Source organism: Rhinolophus hipposideros (assembly GCF_964194185.1).
Source record: "Rhinolophus hipposideros genome assembly, chromosome: 16".
NCBI lineage: Eukaryota > Metazoa > Chordata > Mammalia > Chiroptera > Rhinolophidae > Rhinolophus > Rhinolophus hipposideros.
In genome coordinates this window covers 39,371,815-39,392,970 of record NC_138062.1, presented here as the reverse complement: position 1 = coordinate 39,392,970, position 21,156 = coordinate 39,371,815, and the positions used below count along the sequence as shown (strand labels likewise).

General features: G+C 50.3%; 2 protein-coding genes across 25 annotated transcripts in view; both read left to right on the top strand.

Moving 5' to 3' along the window:
- QTRT1 (queuine tRNA-ribosyltransferase catalytic subunit 1) overlaps positions 1–5,830 on the top strand; it is a 10,439-nt gene extending 4,609 nt beyond the window's left edge. The window contains exons 4-11 of one of the 3 annotated variants that reach the window (XM_081076710.1): positions 1,758–1,836; positions 1,938–2,053; positions 2,761–2,899; positions 3,141–3,216; positions 3,328–3,437; positions 3,533–3,620; positions 3,706–3,891; positions 5,127–5,830. In XM_081076710.1, coding sequence (XP_080932836.1) covers positions 1,758–1,836; positions 1,938–2,053; positions 2,761–2,899; positions 3,141–3,216; positions 3,328–3,437; positions 3,533–3,620; positions 3,706–3,858 — 761 coding nt within the window. In that variant the 3' untranslated portion in view covers positions 3,859–3,891; positions 5,127–5,830. Of the gene's footprint in view, positions 1–1,757; positions 1,837–1,937; positions 2,054–2,760; positions 2,900–3,140; positions 3,217–3,327; positions 3,438–3,532; positions 3,621–3,705; positions 3,921–5,126 lie in introns of those variants that run through there. The other 2 variants (XM_081076712.1, XM_081076711.1) reach the window with 2 other exon arrangements.
- A 262-nt stretch (positions 5,831–6,092) lies between these two features.
- Positions 6,093–21,156, top strand: part of DNM2 (dynamin 2) — an 80,719-nt gene continuing 65,655 nt past the window's right edge. For 7 of the 22 annotated variants that reach the window (XM_081076687.1, XM_081076682.1, XM_081076694.1 and 4 more), the window contains exon 1: positions 6,129–6,435. In XM_081076687.1, the coding sequence (XP_080932813.1) occupies positions 6,275–6,435 (161 nt within the window). In that variant the 5' untranslated portion in view covers positions 6,129–6,274. Of the gene's footprint in view, positions 6,436–21,156 lie in introns of all 22 variants that reach the window. The other 15 variants (XM_081076685.1, XM_081076681.1, XM_081076677.1 and 12 more) reach the window with 8 other exon arrangements.

Below are 21,156 nucleotides of genomic sequence, written 5' to 3'. Positions count from 1 at the left end.
TACTTCTGTAAAGAGAACTGTCTCTCACCTACTCCTGGGAGACTAAGTAGTTTATTTTATGTAAGAAACATGGGATTCATTCTTTTCCCTTATTTACTAGTTTTCATGGATTGATTACTTAGCATCTCTACCAGGGACAAACTAATGTTTAGTTTTCTAGGATCACTATGAACTCATGGGTTTAAATGTATGTAATGCGTCTCAGTCCACTGCAATTGGATCATTCCTTACTGATTGTCAAATAGCCCCATCTTTGGCTAATGTGGTGTACTGTGATAATTTCCTATAATGATACGTATTGGCAATATTTCCTTGAGCTTTTCTAACATATAATATAAAAGCACACAATCCCTAATCTGAAATTCTCAGGGCTGGATTGGTGTCAGAATTTTCAAATTTTAGAAAGATAATAGAGGGTACGTACCATTTATTATACAGCATCTCAGTGGGGCAGTATCCTGTGGTATTACATGTCACTTTTTTTTTTTTCCAATTGAGGTAAAACACATATAATATAACATTTACCAGTAACCATTTTTAAGTGTCCAGTTCAGTGGCGTTCAGCACATTCACATGTTGTACAGCCATCACCGCCATCCATCCCCAGAACCCTTTTCATTGCAAAACTAAAACTCGGTCCCCATTATACAATAACTCCCCATTCCTCTCCCCCCCCCATCCCTGGCAGCTACCCTTCTCCTCTAAGAATTTAACTACCTTAGGGACCTCATATAAATAGAATCATATAGTATTTGTCCTTTAGTGACTGGCTTATTTCACTTAACATAATGGCCTCAAGTTTCATCTGTGTTGTAGCAGGTGTCAGAATTTCCTTCCTTTTCAAGGCTGCATAACATTCCGTTTTATGTCTACATCACATTTTGTTTATCTGTTTATCTGTTGATGGACACTTGGGTTGCTTCCACTTTTTGGCTGTTGTGAATAATGATATGAACATGGGTGTGTAAGTATCTCTTCAAGACCATGCTTTTAATTCTTTTGGGTATATATCCAAATGTGGAATTGCTGTATCATACGGTATACACTTCACTTTCATTGGATTAATGCTTTTTTTTTTTTACTTTTTAAAATTCATTTTGTTTTTCCAGGACCCATCAGCTCCAAGTCAAGTAGTTGTTTTAATCTAGTTGTGGAGGGCACAGCTCACAGTGGCCCATGTGGGGATAGAGCTGGCAACCTTGTTGTTAGGAGCATGGTGCTCTAACTAATTGAGCTAACCAGCAGCCCTGGATTAACGCTTTTTGAATCTTCAGACTAAATTGGATTTTTGAAAGGTTTATAACCATCTTGGGTTTTGCTACCAAATTAGTGTGCCATAAACATTAGAAAAAGCCTTTTATTTTGAGAAGTGTCTGGATTTTGGAACCGTGAGGAAGGTACAGGGATGTCAAGGGATGGACCATAGTTTGTTTAATGAGACCCCTATTGATGGACACTTGGGTTCCCATCTTGCTATGTTTGCCACACCATGATGGATCACTTTGTACGCACAATGTTTTGTTCTTGAAGGGTAAATTTACAGAAGTGGGATTTTATTCTTATATGCCAGGGCAGGGGTTAGCTGGGGGAGGCAAGAGCAGATATATATTTTGAAAGCTCCCTCTGGCTGTTGTATAAACAGATTAGGGGGTTATGTGGAAGTCAGCAAGACTCAAGGAGGTACTTCTGGGGTCCAGTCTGTCCCCAACAGGAGCTGGGAGCTTTCCTAGTGACAGTGCCCCATTCTCACCCCTCAGGCTCGGACATCATCATGCAGCTAGACGACGTGGTCAGTAGCACAGTGACGGGGCCACGTGTAGAGGAGGCCATGTACAGGTGTGTGTGTGTGTGTGTGTGTGCGCGCGCGCGTGCGCGCGCGCCTGCCTTATCTCCCTACCCCTTCACCAAGTCCAAATTGCTAATTGGTCCTTTTGCAGATCAATCCGCTGGCTGGACCGTTGCATTGCAGCCCATCGGCGGCCAGACAAGCAAAATCTCTTCGCCATCATCCAGGGTGGGCTAGATGCGGATCTCCGGGCCACCTGCCTGGAAGGTAGAGCCATGTGCTGGCAGGACCAGGGCTTGTCACATCGCTGGGGGGCCCCACAAGGGCCTGACATGCGATGGTGCTCAGACAGTGGTTATTAATGGGTGAAACGGCACTCCAAGCTGGAGGAACAGCTGAAGCAAAGGCCCAGAGGCAGAATGGAGTAGAATGTTTGCAGAATAATAGTAATTTCAATAGCCATCAATTATGGGGTGTTTACCAGACACTATGCCAAGTTCTGATCATGGATCTGATTAAGTTATGACCCACTGATTTTTTTATAACCATCCTGTAAGGTGGGAGCTACCACGTTCCTGAGGTTACAGAAAGGAAAACTGAGGCATAGAGCTGTTAAGTCACTCACCTCAAGCCGGACAGCTCGGATGTTGTAGAGCTAGGATTTGGGCCCAGGCCTTGAGCTCTAGACTCTACAGCATTAATTGATACACTGAGGGCCTGGGGAACCATGGAGGGCTGTTGAGTAGGAGTGTGATAGGAACCCATGGGGAACCATAGAAAGGTCGCAGCAGGACAGAAGCACAAGGCCCATGAGGAGGCTGGAGTGGGTGCCCAGAGGAAGGGTGACAGGAATACAGCAAGGCTGTGGAGATGAAGGAGAGGCAGAGATGGGGACACAGAGGAGGAGGAAGAAGAAGAAGAGGAGCAGTATTTCCTTTTGTCTGGCCACCCCTCACCTTGCCCTGTACCTCCAGAGATGACCAAGAGGAACGTGCCGGGCTTCGCCATCGGGGGCCTGAGTGGGGGTGAGAGCAAGGGCCAGTTCTGGAGGATGGTGGCGCTGAGCACTTCGAGGTTGCCTAAGGACAAGCCCCGATACCTGATGGGGGTTGGGTATGTCCAAAAGGGGGCAGAGAGCCCCCCTTTAGGAAGTGGATTTCTGGGCACCCCTGCCCCGTGGTATGGGGGGAAAGACAGACCTGCCTGGGAGGGGACTAAGGACGACATGGCCCTCTGCTGGGGGTGGTTCTGAGGGTCTCAGCCCGGAGGGAGTCTGAGGGTCGGGAGGAGGACCTGGGTGTGTGACCAGGGCTTGAGGTACTGTGCTCGTCTCCCCCCATGGTCCCACCCCCAGCTATGCCACTGATCTGGTGGTCTGCGTGGCTCTTGGATGCGACATGTTCGACTGCGTTTTCCCCACGCGGACAGCGGTGAGGCTCTGGGCAGTAGAGGCAGGAACTTGGGGGGTGCCAAAGTGGGTGTGGGGGACAGAGGGTGAAAACATGGTTGACCTGCCTTCCCTTCCCCCTCTTCTCCCCCAGCGCTTTGGCTCTGCCCTGGTGCCCACTGGGAACCTGCAGTTGAAGAAGAAGCATTTTCAGAAGGACTTCCGCCCCATAGACCCCGAGTGTTCCTGTCCCACCTGCCAGAAGTAGGAGAGGATGGGATCTGGTGCCTGGGGGGAGAAGGGGGAGTTGGGCAGGAGGCAGGACCCTACACTGCTGAGCCCTGACCTCCTGTCCCCAGGCACAGCCGGGCCTTCCTGCACGCACTACTCCACAGCGACAACACCGCCGCCCTGCACCACCTCACTGTTCACAACATCGCCTACCAGGTGGGCCTGTGGCTTGGGTGGGCAAGGTGGGGTGGGGGCGGGGTCTTCAGGGCAGGCGGCTTACACCGACACCTCCACCCCATAGTTGCGGCTGATGGGAGCGGTACGCGCCAGCATCGTGGAGAAACGCTTTCCCGACTTCGTGCGGGACTTCATGGGTACCATGTATGGGGACCCCACCCTCTGTCCCACCTGGGCCACTGAAGCCCTGGCCTCTGTGGGAATCACACTGAGCTGACCTGGCTTGGAGGGCAGGGGGAGCGGCTGAAAGGTATTGAAGGATTTGGTTTTTTATTGTAACAGTGTGTCTGTGCCTTCTTGGGGCAGTGGCCTGTATTGGTCCCATTCCTGGTCTGAGTGTCATCGCATCTGATGTCTCTTGCTTCCCTTTGATAGTAGTAACTAATAACCATAGTAACAGCTGGTATCTGGAAACCACTTGGCACCGCCCGGTATGTAGGAAGTGTCCCAGAGTGAGAGCTGCATTCCTTTTCCCGTGGCCCAGGCTCCCCAGCCACTCTAGAGGTGGGCACTCTTGTCCTCCCACTTTTTACAGGTGAGGAAACAGGCCCGCGGAGGGGAAGTAGCTTGCCCAAGGTCACCACTGAGGAAGTAGCAGCTTGGCTCCAGAGCTCCTGCCCTTAGCCTTGTCTCTTCCAACATGTGGCTTAATCTTGTCAGGAAACACAGTGATAATGACAATAGGTGTGATCTAGCAAGTGCTTACACTGTGCCTGACCTTGTTGTAAATGGTTGTTATGTGTATTTTATTTTTGCAACTTTATGTTGCATGAATAGCTTTGTTCCTCATTTTACAGATGAAGAAACAGGTTTAGGGGAATCAACTCACTTGGTCTTTGTCACCCAGTAAATAAACAGGCCCCGGATGTAACCCAGATATGGCCAATGGCAGGGTTGGTGCTTTTAGAAGATAAGGGTTTTTAAATTGAAAAAGTAATACGTAGGATCCATCATTCAAATAACATAAAAATGCAATTATTTTCATCAGTTTGTGTATTCTTCCAGAAATTTTCCATGTGTACATATTTTCATGAATGTTGGTATCCTTTACACACAGTTCTTTACCTTGCTTTTTTCCCCCCTTAGTATTTTTCAAATTAGTTTACATGTCAGTACATGAGGAGTTCCTCATCTTATTTATAGCTGCTGCATAGTATTTATTTAACTAGCTCCATGGATGGGCAGTTAAGAGTGTTTCCAGGTTATTCTGCTATTCTAGTCAAGGCTGCAATGCCAAATCTTGTTGTTCTCCTTTTGCCCATCTCTCTGAGACCTGAAGTTTGGGTCTTGAAGCAGTCATATACTATGGGCCGCTCTGCCAGCCTCCTCTCCACAGTTTCTCCGAATCAGCCCACTTTCCCACCTCCATAGCTTCTGACTCCCTACTGGGCTCTTCTGCATCAGAGAGAAACTCCTCAGTTTCTCTCTGATCCATCTATGCCCAGGAGGATCAAATCACTTCTTAACGTGTCTTTTCATGGACAGACATCCTCTGAGTTTCAATGGGTACTCAAAAAGATCCTGACGCGCCGAAGTTGAAGAGGACGGGAACAACGTTGGATGCGTTAGTTAGGCGGGGTGTGAGCGGAAGGTAATCCGAGGAGAGGATACAGCATTCGCAAAGGCGTGGAGGTGTGACTTTATATAGGAATGAAAGTGGGAGACGACAATACAGAGCTAGACTGCCTCTCCTTAGGAACCATTAGCATCGCTGAACTCCCACCTTCGAAGCGCCCTGGAACCCCGCGCCGAGAGGTGGTTTGCAAGCCCCGGGCCGAGATGTATTCTGGGACTTGTAGTTTTCTTTAGAGCCTGGCAACTCACAAGTGCTGATCACCACCGATTTCCACCAAGAAGTGTCGCCCTTCGGAGGGTTCGACGGGCCTTACCCTCTGCTCCAGAAAACTTAATAGACATACAGAATACGAGTAAGAACGGGATATTGTTGATTGACAGGTACAGTTCTCAATCAGAGTTAAGATTCGGAGGTTAAAGTCCGCCCTCTTTCGGTTTTTTGGCTAATGGAATGGAGTGATATTTATATAAACCAATGGGAAATTTTTAGAGAACTCGGTAGCGTCAAATGACAAACCCAGGTCTAAAGGATCGATCCCTAACATCATTGGCCAGCTTTGTTGACTGGAGGATCTTCTTGCCAATAAAACTGACGGATTTTCATGCCTCCCTCTATCAGGCGGAGCCAACATGCCTTTTCCCGAAACACCACCTACCGGCCTTGACATCTCGGTACCCGCCTCTATTGGCTTTCGCGTAACAGCGACAGTTCTCGCATCCAATGAGCCCGCGAGGCGGTCCCCAGGGCGAAGGCTCACTCAGCCTTAAGTCCGTGCCTCACTTTCATTGGTTCGTGCTCACAAGTGGCAGCTTGGCCGGCCAATTGACCGTGGCGCGCGGGCTTTGGGCGCAGCCCCGAGGCCCCGGCGGGAGGTCGCTCGGGTCGGGTGTCGCCTGAGAACCGGATGAAGTGGCGACCGTGAGGCCGAGCCGGACCGGGCGTCGCGCCGAGGCCCGGGCGGGCAGGGAGCAACGGCCGCGGACGCCGCGGGGCCGTGTCGTTGAGGGCCGGGGGCGGGCGGGGAGCGCTGGGCGCTCGGGCAGGGGCTGCCGGCGCCATGGGCAATCGCGGGATGGAAGAGCTGATCCCGTTGGTCAACAAGCTGCAGGACGCCTTTAGCTCCATCGGCCAGAGCTGCCACCTGGACCTTCCGCAGATCGCCGTGGTGGGCGGCCAGAGCGCCGGCAAGAGCTCGGTGCTGGAGAACTTTGTGGGCCGGTGAGCCAGCGCGGCGGCGACCGCGGGCGGGCGGCGGCCTAGGGCGCGGAGGGCGGACCGGGAATGGCGCGCCCTGCGCCGCCGGCGTAACTGCGGCGCTTGCGTGCCTGCGGTGGGGACCGGGACTGGGAGGCGGGTCCTGTTGGACGCCCTGAGTGTAGGGCTCCCTGCAAAGGCTGGGGAGTTGGCGCAGGCCCAAGGCGGGTCTCACCGGCTGGGGGTCTGGGGGTGGGCCAGGAGCTGCGGTGGACCGCTGTCGACTCTGGTCCCCACTTTTAGTGGGTGAATTCTACCATCTGGTTGCCTGTGGGTCAGGGATAGGTCTCTCTTCTCTGTCCAAAACCTAGATAGGTTTTGGGCCGACCCCTGCGGTCTGGCTGGCTGTTCATTTATCTGGAGCAGTCCCTGCCGTCTGGTTAGCTGTCCCTCTGTCCTGGATAGGCCTGCCTGCCACCACCATTTGGTTGTCCATCTGTCCAGTTCTGCAGGGCAGCCCCCTGCTGTCTGGCTCGCTGTCCAGGATGACCGTTGTAGTCTGGCCGCCCACCCGTGCCCCTCGAAGACTTTAACACTTAGCCATCTTTCTGTTGGGTTACCCCAGTTGGCCTCTGCTATCTGACTGGCTGTCTGGACCTAGGGGAGCCTGTTGTCTGGCTTTCCTGGCCTGACTCTTCAGTTTGGTCTCTGGCAAATACTGCCTCCTCTCTTCCAAGTGGATCCTTTAGTTCAGGGGTGTCAAAACTGCTGCCTGCGGGCCAACTGCGGTCTGCAATCCATTGTTAATTGGCCCGCAGCAAATTCCAAAAATATATTTAGTTTACTTAAATAAACCCGGTGAGGCAATACTACTTCACCTCGAGTGAGTGGCCTGGCTGTTTGTGTATTTTACTGCATATGGCCCTTGGTGACAAACGTTGAAAAAAGTTTGGACACCCCTGCTTTAGTTCCTCTGTCCTAGTGTCTGTCCGTCTAGTCTGCCCATCAGTGCCCTTAACAGCCCGTGTCTGGCCCACCCTCTGTGGTAGAGGGTGATAGGAATTTAGAGAAGAGAAGGGAGCTGAAGGATGAGACTTGAACTACTCCCTTGTCAGTTGGAATTAGGACTCTGGGGCGAGTTTTCTCCGGGATTCTTTCCTGGCCCATGACAGGGTGTTCCAGGACTCCGGAACACAGGGGCCAGACACCAAGCTAAAGCCTGCCAATTGGGGGCCCTCTTGGAGCCTGGGAAGGGATTTCTTGTCTGATCAGGCCTCCGTGGTAAGATCTGGGATAAGGTCTTCCCAGGGCAGCCCTGAGAACTCAGCCTCAGTTTGCCCATCTATTCAGTGGGCAGATTTCACTCTCTGTGCTATTTCGGGAATTCAGGAAGCTAATATAGAGAAGTGGTCCTGTGGCCATTGAGGGTGGTTGATTCTCCCTTCTCCCTTCTTCTGCCTCTTGCCCTTCTGCTTCCCAGATGGGCGGCCACGTTTCCATTCTGGGAAGGACTCCATTTGTGACTGGCTGTCAAATGATAACGTCATAGTCATTGTCATGATTACTGTTCCTGTTATCAGTGTGAAGGAGTAATGTTCATCCAGTAGGCAACCAGGCTGAGTTCTTTCTTGGTTCAGAGTCTTGAGTTCCTTGATGAGCAAGTGGGGTAGAGGTTGTTATCCCCACCTTAGAGATGAGCAGGCAGGCTCAGAAAGGCCCTGCCATTTGCCCAAGGCCACCAGCCTGGTGCTCACTGGAGCCCAGCTGAACATGCGGCCCGGTCTCTGCCTTCCTGGAGGCCTGGGGTTTTGTTCCTAGCGGCATGAATTTCCTCCTTTGCTGCTTTGTCTCTGGCACTTTGCCCTCTGTCCACTGTGACAGAAAGGAGTGGGTTTGGGGTCAGCTCGGCCTGGGTTGTGGGCCTCTCTGCATGGCCATCTTCCTGTCTGCCCAGGCTTCTGGTGGGCATCTGCAAAGCTTTGTCCATTTTAGTTGCCTTTGACTTTGCACAGGTTTTTGATCTCTTTGAGCCTTGTTTCCCCCTCCTAAAAATGGGGTGATGGTCCCTCAAGACTGTTGCAAGGATGTACTGACATAATGTGTTGAAAGTGCTTATTTAGCATAGTACCTGGCACATAGTAGGTCTATATGGCCATTATTCACTGTGCTAGTTCCTCTCATATTGACAGCAAAAGCTAATCAAAGTTAAAGTGGTCTCAAGTTTCACACTGGACTTCATTTAAGCCTTATGAGGGTGGTACTGCTATGATCCCATTTTACAGAGCAGGAAGCTGAGGCTTAGAGAGCTGAGCACTTTCGCGTGAGGCTGTAAAGTGAGGAATTGGGGGCTTTGAGGGGGAGAGTCTCTCTCCTCTCTCTACCTTTCTTCTGTCCCTCTGCCCCTTGCCATTCTCTTCCATCCACGCTGGCTTCTGGTGACTGCCAACTACTACTGAGCTGGCTTTTGTAGCAACCTCTTCCCCTAAACCCGCAATGCGACATCCTTCATTAAGAGCATTAATTTGGGGCCTGAGAACCAAAGTTGTCAAAAGGCCTCTCTTTGGGTAGGTGTGTTCTAACAGAACTAATTTCTTTTTATTTCTGGAATATGGGAAAGGCCCCTCAGCTACAAAGCCCTGATCCAAGGGGATGGCAGATAGACTTCACTTTGAATTCTACTCCCTACTTCTTTCTGGGCATATGGTCAAACTGTTGTTTTGTTCTTCTCGTTGTGGACCAGTACAGTGGATGTCCCACTAATTTCGAGGAACAGACAAGAGAGGGTCCAAGGTATGTGCCTGGGGGTCAGCACAGGTTGCTCCATTTCATTGCGTCCTTCTTGTGGATTTTCTAAGAATGTGGTTGGAGTGGGAATGACCCCGTTAACTTAGCCCTGTATGGGGGTTGCATATCAGTGGCCCCCCGGGGCCTAAGTCTGGGTCTTTTGTTTCACCTGCAAGGTGTTTAAAATGTTTTGTTTTTAATTAGCTGTCAATATTTAAAAGTTAGATTTTGCATAAAAATCCAGATTTCTGCAGTGCGAACAAACACCCAGAGATCTTCAGAGTTTCGTGGCGTAGCGCATAGACTCTCGGCCCTAGGCCCAGCTCCGCCATGTTTGGCTGTAGCTGTGTACCCATGGTTGCTGCTGTTATAATCAGTGCTTTCTGGCCTCCTGTTCCTATGTCTCACTTGGCACCAACTGCCTGGATCTCAGAAGCAGCAGCCGCTGGCTGCCTGGTCAATCTAGGACTGGCCAGCCACTTGAGCTGCCAGTCTCCACCACTCCCTAGTGCTTGCCCAGGCCCATTTCGCATTTGCCTCCTGGCCCCTGGCTTGTCCTGCTCTGCACCAGCAGATACCTTCAGCCTTGTGATTTAGCCTCAGGAGCTGGTAAGAGGGGGCTTGGGAAATTTTTCCTTGGTAAAAGAGCTGGAGGAGGCCAGGGTTGAGGCCTCCAACTCCTGAGGCCTGTAAGCTTTTCCTCGCTGAGCCTCAGTTTCCCCAGCTAGGAAATGGAGCTGTTAACAATATCTACTCATAGGCCCCATTCAGGCATCCTGGTTAGGCGTGTTTCACCTCTTAGGGCAGATAATGTCATGCGGTGCCCCTCATTGAGGGTGGAGTGAGGATTAAATGAGACCATTTAGAGTGCTTGAGAGGGTGCCTAAAACGCTCTGCATTTTTCATTCATTCATTGAAATGTGTTTCTGGCCCTGTTCTAGGGCTGTAGACGTAGCCCTGAGCAAGATACCAAAACTCCTGCCCTGGGGGAGCTGGCTTTCCCTCAGGGGCCAGATAAAGAAGAAACATGGTAGAAGGTGATAACTGTTATGGGGAAAAAAGAGCAGGATTAAGGAGAGCACGTGGAGGGGTTCGGGGAAGGTTTACAGTTTTAAATGGGGGGGGGGGTCAGGGAAGGCCTTCTTGAGAAGGGGACATTTGAATAGGGACTTAAGGAGGTGAAGGAAGAGCCACCAGTGGAGATCTGCTGGGAGAGCGTCCGAGGCTGTGGGAACAGCCCGTGCAAAGGGGCTGAGGTGGAGTGTGCCTGGAGGCTAGTATAGGGGAGGAGATGCAGTTAGGAAGGTGTTCTGGTCAGTGTGGGGGGTGTAGGCCATGGGGAGGGCTCTGAGCTGAGGGACGGCTGCTGGGGGTGTCCTTAGTACCTTTCGGGACCTAGTCCTGGGCAAGCTGAGGGCTTCGCCTTTGATTTTCAGCCTGACCTGGATTTTCTCAGTGAGTGGCTCCCAGGAATGCCTGTACTAGGTGTCTGATATGCCTAGTACAGAAAAATGTTGAAAGAAAAATGTTTCTTTTAACAAGAAACAGCTGCCCGTGGGACTCTACCATCTCCAGCTGTGTTTCCATTTGGTCTTTGGTGATGTGTCCCTCCAGGGGACACACCCTCTGCCTGGCAGTGGGTGCCGGACAAATGCAGGATGACCGTTGGCTCATGTCCCTGCCAGACATGGGGCACATGGTCTACCCTTTGGGCTGGTTTCTCCCCTAATGGATCTTAAGTGTTTAAAGCCACTTGGAAATATGGCTGCTATTTCCATTGTCCTTTCTTTGGGGCAAAACCAAATTGCCTTTGCCTGGTGGTCTGTCATACCCGGGTCGGCCACAATGGGGAGAGTCCAGAGGTGCCTGTGGGAATGTGGCCGTCCATGTGCTGCCGCACATTAGTTGAATGATCTCAGTTCTCTGGGCCTCAGTTTCCTCCTCTGGAAAATGGGGATCTCAGTGGTCCCTCTCTCCTGGGAGTGGGCCTAGGATCAAATTAGTTAATCCTTGTGAAACATTAGACCCCTGCATTTTGCATAGCCCTGGGTCAGGACTCTGAGGGTCAGTTGTTAATTTCTTTTTCCTTAAAGAAAAGGAATTCGTAATGACTTTGTTAACATAAGTCACCGTGCACTTTAGCACAAACACTAATTGAGTACTTGTCAGTGAAAGCCAGAACCAGCTGGGGGAACCACATGCACACCCATTCCCAGGTCCTGTTCCTGGTTTGTTTCTAAATAGGAACGGTGGCTGTGAGCAAATATTTGGCTCATATTTGGCAAATATTTCCACTCATTTATTTATGGTGGTGGGAATTTGGGAGCAAGAATGCCCAACAGTAAGGAACTGGCTGGACAAACAATGTGTCCAGATATCCGTTTGTGAAATCGCTCCTCAGGAGTGATCTAATGACTAGAAAGCTGTACGGCCTGTTAGGCCGCAAACCGAATGGCTTGTGATCCCATCTTGTTCGGAACAGTTGTATTTATGTAGTAAAAAGCCTTGAAAGATGTATGTCCCTGAGCTCTACGTGTGGGTTGTCTCCCCGTGGATTCTTGGTTTGTTTTTGCTCATTTTAGGATTATGTTCATAACCAGGAAGACGACTTTCTCTAAGGCCCAGAGTTATTTGTTTAAGGATAATGGCCTTTGCTAGGTACACAGATTGAAATCCCCTGGTAATCAGCCAGGTCAGTCCTGGGTGAGGGCAGAGGATGGTCTCATGGAAAGTTCTGGAGTGAGAGTTTTCAAAGATACTGTAGGAAGAAGGGGCCTGTCCTAGAATGGAACCCATGCCTCTCTGGGTGTTTGAATGTGGCTCAGAGCCACATCTGCCAAGCTTTTGCCTGATTTGAATGAAAATGCCGAAATTACAGGCCCCTCAACTACAGAGAAAAATGGGAACATCAGCTAACCCTTAATTTACTGGGGTTGCCAAGTGTATGCTGTAATTAAGCCCTTATTGTGTTAAAACTCTGGAAAAATACAAGCCAATAATGAGATATTTATAGGGCATTAGCTACAATCTGAATAAAAGAACAATTGCCCTGCTGGATGGAGAGGAAAGACTGCATCTGTGTATGATTGGGTTCCTGTTAGTACTGATGGTGAGGCCCCTGCTGGGTGCTTGGGGGGGGGGTTTCCCTCTTGGAGTTACCCTCAGCTTGAATAGCAGGCTGAGTGGTCCTTTCGGTTTCACATGCTGCTTGATGTTTATGACACAGTAAGAGGTGATATTTGTGGAGAATCACCCTGTGCTGTGTCTAAAATCTGACCACGAAGTCCCAGAAGCCCTGGGGGACAGGTATGCTCTTAGCATCCCTGATTTAGAAGTGGGGAAACCAAGGCCAGAGGGGAGAACTGGCTTGAAGTCACACAGGGAGGAGTGCAGGAGTCAGGACCTGAGCTGGACTTTCCTTATCCAGAGCCAGACAGACACCTGGGGACAGCAGGAATGGGAAGGTGTGGCCAGAGCTCTCAGGAGCCGGGTGGACAGTGGACGCCATGGCCCTTGTGTCTGAAGATGGGGCTGAGGTCACAGATTGAGCAGCTTCTGGCGTTTGATTCGCTGTGTCCGGTTGGCATGATTAAGTAGCATCTACTTGGTGCTGAGGACCCAGTGGGGACGGAGATGGACAGACATCAGGTGAATGGTTAAATGAGGAAGAATGTTCTGAGGGTCAAGAAGTGCATCGAAAATGGTGGGAGTAGTGAGAGAGTGGGGTCTGCTTCAGGAGAGGCGGTCGGGGTGGGTGCCCCTCAATGGAACCAGCCCCTTGAAGACCCCAGAGAAGCGTGTCCCAGGCAGACGGAAAGGCAAGCATGGAGGGCCCTGCATTACCTGGCCTGCCAGGTGCCCGCTGCACATGTGGAAAAGGGCCTGAGAGGGAGGCAAGAACCAGCAGGCATGTGAGGGTCAGGAAGCTGCCCGTCGGAGGCCTACTTGTCCTAAATTTTAATTACACAAGTAAACACTGGTGACAGTGTTCTTACGAAAAGGGAAATCAGATGAGGGGAAGAACACACGGCCCACCTGTCCCTCCCAGCTCTGCGTGGGAACACCATCTCAGTTTGGGGTATAGCCTGCCAGACCCCCCATGCATTTATGGCCATATGTACGTGCTGGCAGCTATAGAAGATACACAGCATTGCAGGGGTTCTTTTTTAGTATGTCTCCTTTCCAGAATTGGGATCACCCGGTTTATACAATTTGGCAACTTGTTTTCCAACCACTCAACACATCTTAGAGGTCTTTCCGGGTTGGAATGTTTGTAACGCTGTTCGGAGCATCACGGCTGTCCCCGGGCTCGGGAATGGAGGCCAGGGGCCCGCGAGGTCGCTGTGGCCGTCCTGACGGTCGATGACAGTGCCCTCCTTGTGCCATGGTCCGCACTGGGGCCTTGGCACAAGGTGCTCCACTTACTTTGAGGCCAGTGCTTGATCCCTGTTTGTTGATGAGGAAACTGAGTCACAGAGGCTTGCCCAAGGATGATGGGGTGCAGGTAGTCAGACTTGAACCCAGGGCCTCGCCCAGCTTGGGACGCCTCCTCCCCAGGCCTGCTGGCCTGCGTGGAGTAGCACCCTCACCCCTGGCTTTGTCCGTTCTTTTCAACTTCCTTTTCCCCTTGGCCTGGCTTCGTAGGGTCTAGTTTTCACTCCCCCTGCACTGTCTGTGCCTCAGCATGGCCTCAGAAGTTTCTAGAACAAGGCAGGGGGCAAGGAGTAATGCAAACCCTTGTGGAGTCCTGGCGGTGCCCATTGGGGTGACCAGTGCTGTGCATCCCCTGTTCGATTTGCCTCCTTCCGTGGTGAGCAGGGCGTGACTCCGGTTTTCCTCCCGCACTGACCGGCCTTCCCACGTCCTCGAGGCACCTCCGTGGGCCAGGCAGAGTGCTGCCTGCACATCCTCTTGGGTCAGCCGCATTTCACAGACGAGGCAGTAAAGGGGCAGGTGGGGCAGGCAGGTGGGGGCTCTGAGCCCCCATACTTACCCACTTGTCCGCTCAGCTGGTATTTGTCCCCGGAGGAGAATGGCGCCGTCATAGCAAGCAGCAGAGGCTGTGTTCACAGGTGCCGTCATGGTGAGAGAGGCTCCGGGGGTCCTCTTCCCCTCAGGAGGCACGTTTCAGTGCGAAGTGAGTGGAGGCGCGTGCAAGCTGGAGGCCCCGATAGGAAGCCTTGGGACGGGGATGGCAGGCAGGGAATGCTCTTGGGACGAGGCGGCAGGCCTTTCTGCTGAGCTGCGCGGGACAGGCGGGTGCTGGTTAGAAGCAGACAGGTGGCCGCTGAACTCGGACCTGTGTGCTCACCTTGCCTGGCTGCGGGCCCCAGCTCATGCTCACGCCTGTTACCCATCGGGCCTTTCACGGCTGGGTCATACTCCACGATACCAAGGCATCTTTGTTTATGTACCGGCCCCTGGTGATGCATGTGGAGGCTGTTTCCAGTCGTCCAGCCCAGGGTTTGCACCTGGACAGGGGATGCCTGTCTAGAAGATTGTGAGAGAGCAGGACACGGGGAAGTTGATGGCCAGTACTGGGTGTGTGGCCCTCCCCTACCTGGGGTGGTGTCCAGGACGCCACCAAGTAGCTGCGTCCCTGGGGTTAAATGAGCCGCGTTGGAACTGGTCAGCGCATCTGTACCGCCGCCTCACCTCTTCACGGCCTGGCTTGGTGCCGTCACCTCTACCTAGCTCTCCCAGCGCCCGCTCTCACCCTCCACGGGGGGTGTTGGACCGTGAACGGACCAGGGCTTGGGGTGCTTCAGGGACACAGAAGCAAGTGCTTGTCTTTATGGGGACGGCTGTAATTTGCCCCGTTGAAACAAAGAGTAATAATAATAACAGGCTAAGACCCCGAGATCGGCCAGGCATGGGTGTCTCTCTGGGCTGGCTCCCCACCTGCAAGATGGTGCCCCCTCCCCAGGCCCTGCACAGCTACCAGTCCGGTGCCCCGTCTGACTCTTCCTGTTTGGGTGCCCCAGCCGGAATGGGCACCGCTCTGCCCAGGCATTCTAACACTCTTAAAACAGAGACTTGAGATTTGAAGGCAACCCCCCTTCCCCGCAAGTGCCCACTTAGACCAAGAACCAAGGAAAGAAAGGAAACCTCTGGGAGTTGTTGCTCCTCAGTCCTGGCAGCCCATTAATACCCACCACGGGAGATGCCATAACATACTAGCGCCCAGTGCCAGACCCCTCCCCACACCAACTTAAACTCCCAGGGGCCTTCCAGGCACGTGCCAAAGCGTGGAGAACAGCTGCTCTGTTTGTCATGGGAGACCTCCTCTGGTTAAACTTGAATCCGCTCGACCGCAGACCCATGGGGCTTTGGACAAGCAGTCAGCAAAGCTGTCCAGAGCTCCGGTGACACTCCTATGCCCAGACGTAGGAGGAGGCACCCCATAGACTGTGCCCCATGACACGTTTTCCCAGTGATAAGAATGTTTTGTGGCTGGTAGGCTGGCGGGCGAGCAGAGCAGGCAGGAACAGTCCCAGCTGGGGTTACACCCGCCTGCTGGGTGATACACCCTGGCACAGCCAGGCCAGCCCCCGCCGGAACACAGGCCATCTGTCCCAGGCTTAGGACCTTTGTCTTCTGCACTGATGGGCAGGGTCCTTCTGGAGGGTTCCAGCCTCCTCACCCAGGAGGCCCCCACCTGGCCTTGTACCTGGGCAGTTAGTGGCTTTGAGGATGATGCCTTGAGAAGTTACTTTTTACCTGGCGGGGTGATGAGTGCCAGGGATCTGGAAATCTAGACCAAGGGCCTGTGAACGATGCCAGGAGCAACCCACTCCGCTGGAGAGCCTTCCTGTGGTTTGGGTTGGCATGCCTTCGTGTCTTTGCAACATGGAGTTCCCCTGGCTGGGGTGGAAGCCCTTTCGACAGAAGCCTGGCTTCTGCGGCATCTGGTCTGGTGGCATCTCCCAGTGGCACTGCCTGGCACAGATTGTGGAGGAGCTCAGGGCAGGCTGCTTTCTGAGGTGGAGAGGCCCTACCTGGAACACACGCTCAGCACTAAGTGAAAAAGGACTGCTGGCATGATTTTTCAACTCTTTTTTAATCACAAAATAATTCTACTGTTTGTTCATTGTAAAATAAAATTCACTCCTTTAGGTTGGGCACAGAGTAAGGTAGAGGTTCCATTGCCCTATGTGTGGGAACCACCTCCCTCAGTGTGTGGCTCTTGTCAGATCCTTTTTGTGTAGTTCTATGTGTAAATGTCCCCTCTTCCCCCCTCAATGTGATTGTAAGTCCATCTCTGATTGTGAAGTCTTGCCAGAATGTGACCACCTCATGCAAAGCCCTTGCTATTTAGTGTTTTGAGGGGCTTTTACCTTTGTTTTTAACAGACTTTTTATTTTGGAGTAATTTTAGATTTATGAAAGATAAATAAGCTTTAAATTTATAAAAACGTTGCAAAGATCCCGGAAGCTCCTATATACCCTTCACCTGTTGTTGTCTAAGGTTAACATCTTAACCTTACAATGGGACACTTCTCACAACTAAGAAATTAACCGTAGTATATTATTGTCATGGCTGAAAGCCAGACTTACTCAGATTTTCCCAGGTTCTCCCACTATATACTTTTTCTATCCCAGGGCCCCATCCAGGATCTCACATTGCATTTCCTTTGTATGGCTCCTTAGTCTCTGCTGGTCTGTGACAGTGCCACCATCTTTCCTTGTTTCTCATGACCCCCAAACTTAAGGTTTTATCTAGTATTTTCTCATGCTTTACTGGGGCTGTGGGTTGGGGGGAAGACCACAGAGGTGAAGTGTCCCTTCTCTCTGCATCCTGTTGGGTCCATGATGTCAACAAGGCCTCCCTAGGGGATGCTGCCTGGGGGGGGGGGGGCGCTGCCCGTGATCTCTTGGTTAGGTGTGGGGCTCAGCTTTCCCCACTGCAAAGTTCCTTTTTCTCCTCTGTGTACATTCTTCTGAAGCGTTGAGGGTTCTATAATTGTTGGAATATATGATATTTCCAACATGGCCCCAAGTTCAAAACCATCATAGAGGATGAACAGAGAGGCCTGCTTCTCCAGCCAGCACCCCCACAGCTAACTACCCTTCTCAGTCTCCTGTGCACCCCCGCCAGGTTCTCAGTGCAAATAGAAGCAAATAGGAATGGGTTTGGAATATCCCCTCCCCCCCCCACAGCTTTACATCCTGTTCTGAGCAGTGAAATTGTGACTTGACAGTACTTGGAGATTTTAGTGTATTAGTACAGAGTGCTTGCTCATTTGTTCTTTCTCTCTCGAGGTATAATGTACACAGCGTAGATACCACCCATTTTATTTTTTTAAATTTTTTTTATTTTTTTGATTGTTATTGTTTTAATTTACTTTCAGGGTGATTTGTTACACAATAATAAATAACTGGAACAGTTAGATTTGTTTAAACTTATGTTTGATTAAGTTTGACTACTATAACTTTAAAGTAAGTCTTCAAACCAGGTAGTATGAGTCCCCCAACTTTGTTTTTCTTTCTTTCTTTTTTTTTTTTTTTGATTTTTTTTTTTTATTAGTTTCAGGTGTACAAGACAAGGTAATACTTAGACGTTCATCATTTATATCCCTAACACTGTGAACCCCCCTCCCCCCATCCATTATCCCTCCGACCTCAGGCATCCACATTATCTCTGAGCTGGTCTCCCAAATAGGACGCATGTCCATCGGATACCCAACAAAATATTTACAACATTATTGAATAAGTTCCCCAAATTAATTTTCAGAAAACCCTGAGGCCATCTTGTGGTTACCAGCTGCTTCCTAATCCCTTCACCTTTCCCCTTATCCCCAACCCTCCCCCTCGCCCCCGCCCATCTAACAACTCTCCATTTTTTTCTTTGTGTCCTCAAAACTGGCTCTGATTAGTTCATTCACATATTCTTTTCTTTAGATTCCGCATATAAGTGAGATCATACGGTACTTGTCTTTCTCTTTCTGACTTATTTCACTTAACATAATGTTCTCTAGATCCATCCATGTTGTTGCAAATGATAAGATTTCTTTCTTCTTTATGGCTGCGTAATACTCCATTGTATAAATGTACCACAGCTTCTTAATCCAGTCACCTACCGATGGGCATTTCGGTTGTTTCCATGTCTTAGCTATTGTGTAAAGTGCTGCAATAAACATAGGAGTGCATACAGATTTTTGAATTGGAGTTTTGGATTTCTCCGGGTAGATGCCTAGGAGTGGAATTACTGGATCATAGGGTAGTTCCATTTTCAGATTCCTGAGATACCTCCATACTGTTTTCCATAGTGGCTGCACTAATCTGCAGTCCCACCAAAAGTGCACTAGCGTTCCCTTTTCTCCACATCCGCGCCAGCATTTGTTGTTTGTTGATTTATTGATAATAGCCATTTTGATTGGAGTGAGGTGGTATCTCATTGTGGTTTTTATTTGCATTTCTCGGATGGTTAGTGAGGTTGAGCATTTCTTCATATGCCTTCTTGCCTTCTGTATGTCCTTTTTAGAAAAATGTCTCCTCAAGTCCTCTGCCCATTTCTTAATTGGGTTGTTTGTTTTTTTGGAGATACTAATCCCTTATCAGATATATCATTGGCAAATATCTTTTCCCATTCAGTAGGATCCCTTTTTGTTTTATTGATGGTTTCCTTTGCTGGATACCACCCATTTTAGCGTGCAGTTTTAAGAGTGTTGACAAATGCAGAGTTGAGTAACCACCACTGCAATCAACACATGGAACACTTCCGGCACCCCCAAGTCCCCTGCCCTTTTGTAGTCGTGCCTCCTCTTCCCTGCACTTGGAGCCCGCTGCTGGGTCCTGCACCCCGTGATTTTGTCTTGTAGAATGTCGTGGAAGTGGGCTCATGCGTCCCTGCCCCTCTGCGCCATGCGTCTGAGAGCCATCCACGCTCTGCGCAGCAATAGTTGGATCCTTCGTGTTGCTGAGGAGTTTCTGCGATGGCTGGACCACCAACTCCTGAACCATTCACCTACTGAAAGACAAATGGATTGTCTCCCATTTTTTGATAATTATAAATAATGCTGATATAAACACTTATGTGCAGGTTTCTATGTGGTTTATAAGTGGGATACATTTTCGAGTGAATTTTTGTATGACTTATGAGGTATAGATTAAGGTTTTCTGGGTTTTTTTTGTTTTGTTTTGTTTTTTAAGATTTTATTGGGGAAGGAGAGCAGTGTGTATTTCCAGGACTTGATTGGGGAACAATGTGCTTTTCCCAGGACCCATCAGCTCCAAGTCAAGTTCTTGTCCTTCAATCTTAGTTGTGGAGGGCGCAACTCAGCTCCAAGTCCAGTTGCCATTTTCAATCTGGGGGCGGGACGCAACCCACCATCCCATGCGGGAGTCCAACTTGCAACCTTGTTGTTAAGAGCACAGGCTCTAACCCACTGAGCCATTTGGCCGCCCACTGGGAGCTCAGCTCAAGTTGTTGTCTTCACTCTAGTTGTGGAGGGCGCAGCTCACTGGCCCATGTGGGAATCGAACCAGCAACCCTGTTGCTCAGAGCTCATACTCTAACCAACTGAGCCATGTGGGCTGCCCCTGGATGAAGGTTTATAATTTGTTTTGCGTCTGAGTGTCCAGTTGTTCCAGTACTATTATTGTAAAGACCATCCTTTCTCCATTGAGTTGCCTTTATCAGAAATCAGTTGGCCGTGTTTGTGGGTCCATTCTATGCGTCTGCCCTTTGACCAAAACCACGGTTTTTTATTATTGTAGCTTTATATAGTGAGTGTTGAATCAGGTGGGATGTGTCTTTTTTTTTTTAATTAAAGTTTATTGGGGTGACAATTGTTAGTAAAACTACATAGATTTCAGGTGTACAATTCTGTAATACATCATCTATAAATCCGATTGTGTGTTCACCACCCAGAGTCAGTTCTCCTTCCATCACCATATATTGGATCCTCCTTACCCTCATCTCCCTCCCCCCACCCCCTTACCTTCTGGTAACCACTAAACTATTGTCTGTGTCTATGAGTTCTTGTTTCTCATTTGTTTGTCTTGTTCTGGGATGAGTCTTCCTTGTTTGTCTTTTCCAAAGTTGTTTTGGCCAGTCAAGTTCCTTTGCCTGTACAGGTAAATTTTAGAGTCAGCTTGTTGATTTCCACAGAAAAGATCTTCATGTATCAGTACATGGAGAGCTTCGCTATTCATATTTATAATCGTGCTATTCCTGCAATACCACTGCTCACCTGGGCCAGTGCTCCTCCTAGGTCTCGCATCTCTGGCCTCGCTGCCCACACCCCCCAGGTTGTTCTCCTTACAGTGGCCAGAGGGAGCGTGTAAGAATAGGCTCCTCCTCTGCTCCAAAGCCGCCATGGCTCCCAGCTCTGTCAATGTGAAAGCTTAAGTCCTCACTCCCGCCCACAAGGCCCTGTGTGATCTCCTTACCCTCCTCCCTGCCCCATCATTTGTCTTCTCTGGTCTCTCCCTACTCCTCCCCTTGCTCCTGTTCCAGCCACTTGGTCTCCTCCCTGTTCCTTAAACATGTCAGGCACAATTAGTCCTACCTCAGGGCCTTTGTACATGTTTCCTTTGCCTGGAAAGCTCTTCCCCTCAGATGGTCCTATGGCTTATCACCTCCATCAGGCCTCTGCTCAAATGTCCACTCGTCGAGAGGCCCACCCTGGACACTCTGCTAAAATGCCCCCACCCTGTTACTCCATCCTCGTGTCCTGTTTCATTTTTCTTGGAAGTACTTGTCACTCCCTGTCATTGCCCTGCCTATTTATTTGTTTATTGTCCATCTCCACCCAGTGGAAGATGAGTGCCCTGATGGCGTGGCTTTGTTCCTGTGGGTGCCCCAGTTCATTGCCTGGCATATTAAATGCTCAAGAAACCATCTCCCTCTTCATGTAAATTGTTGTGCAATGGTCATCACCACTATGTAATTTCAGAACATTTTCATGCCCCCGAAAGAAACTGTACCCATTAAGCAGTCACTCCCCACCCCCAGCTC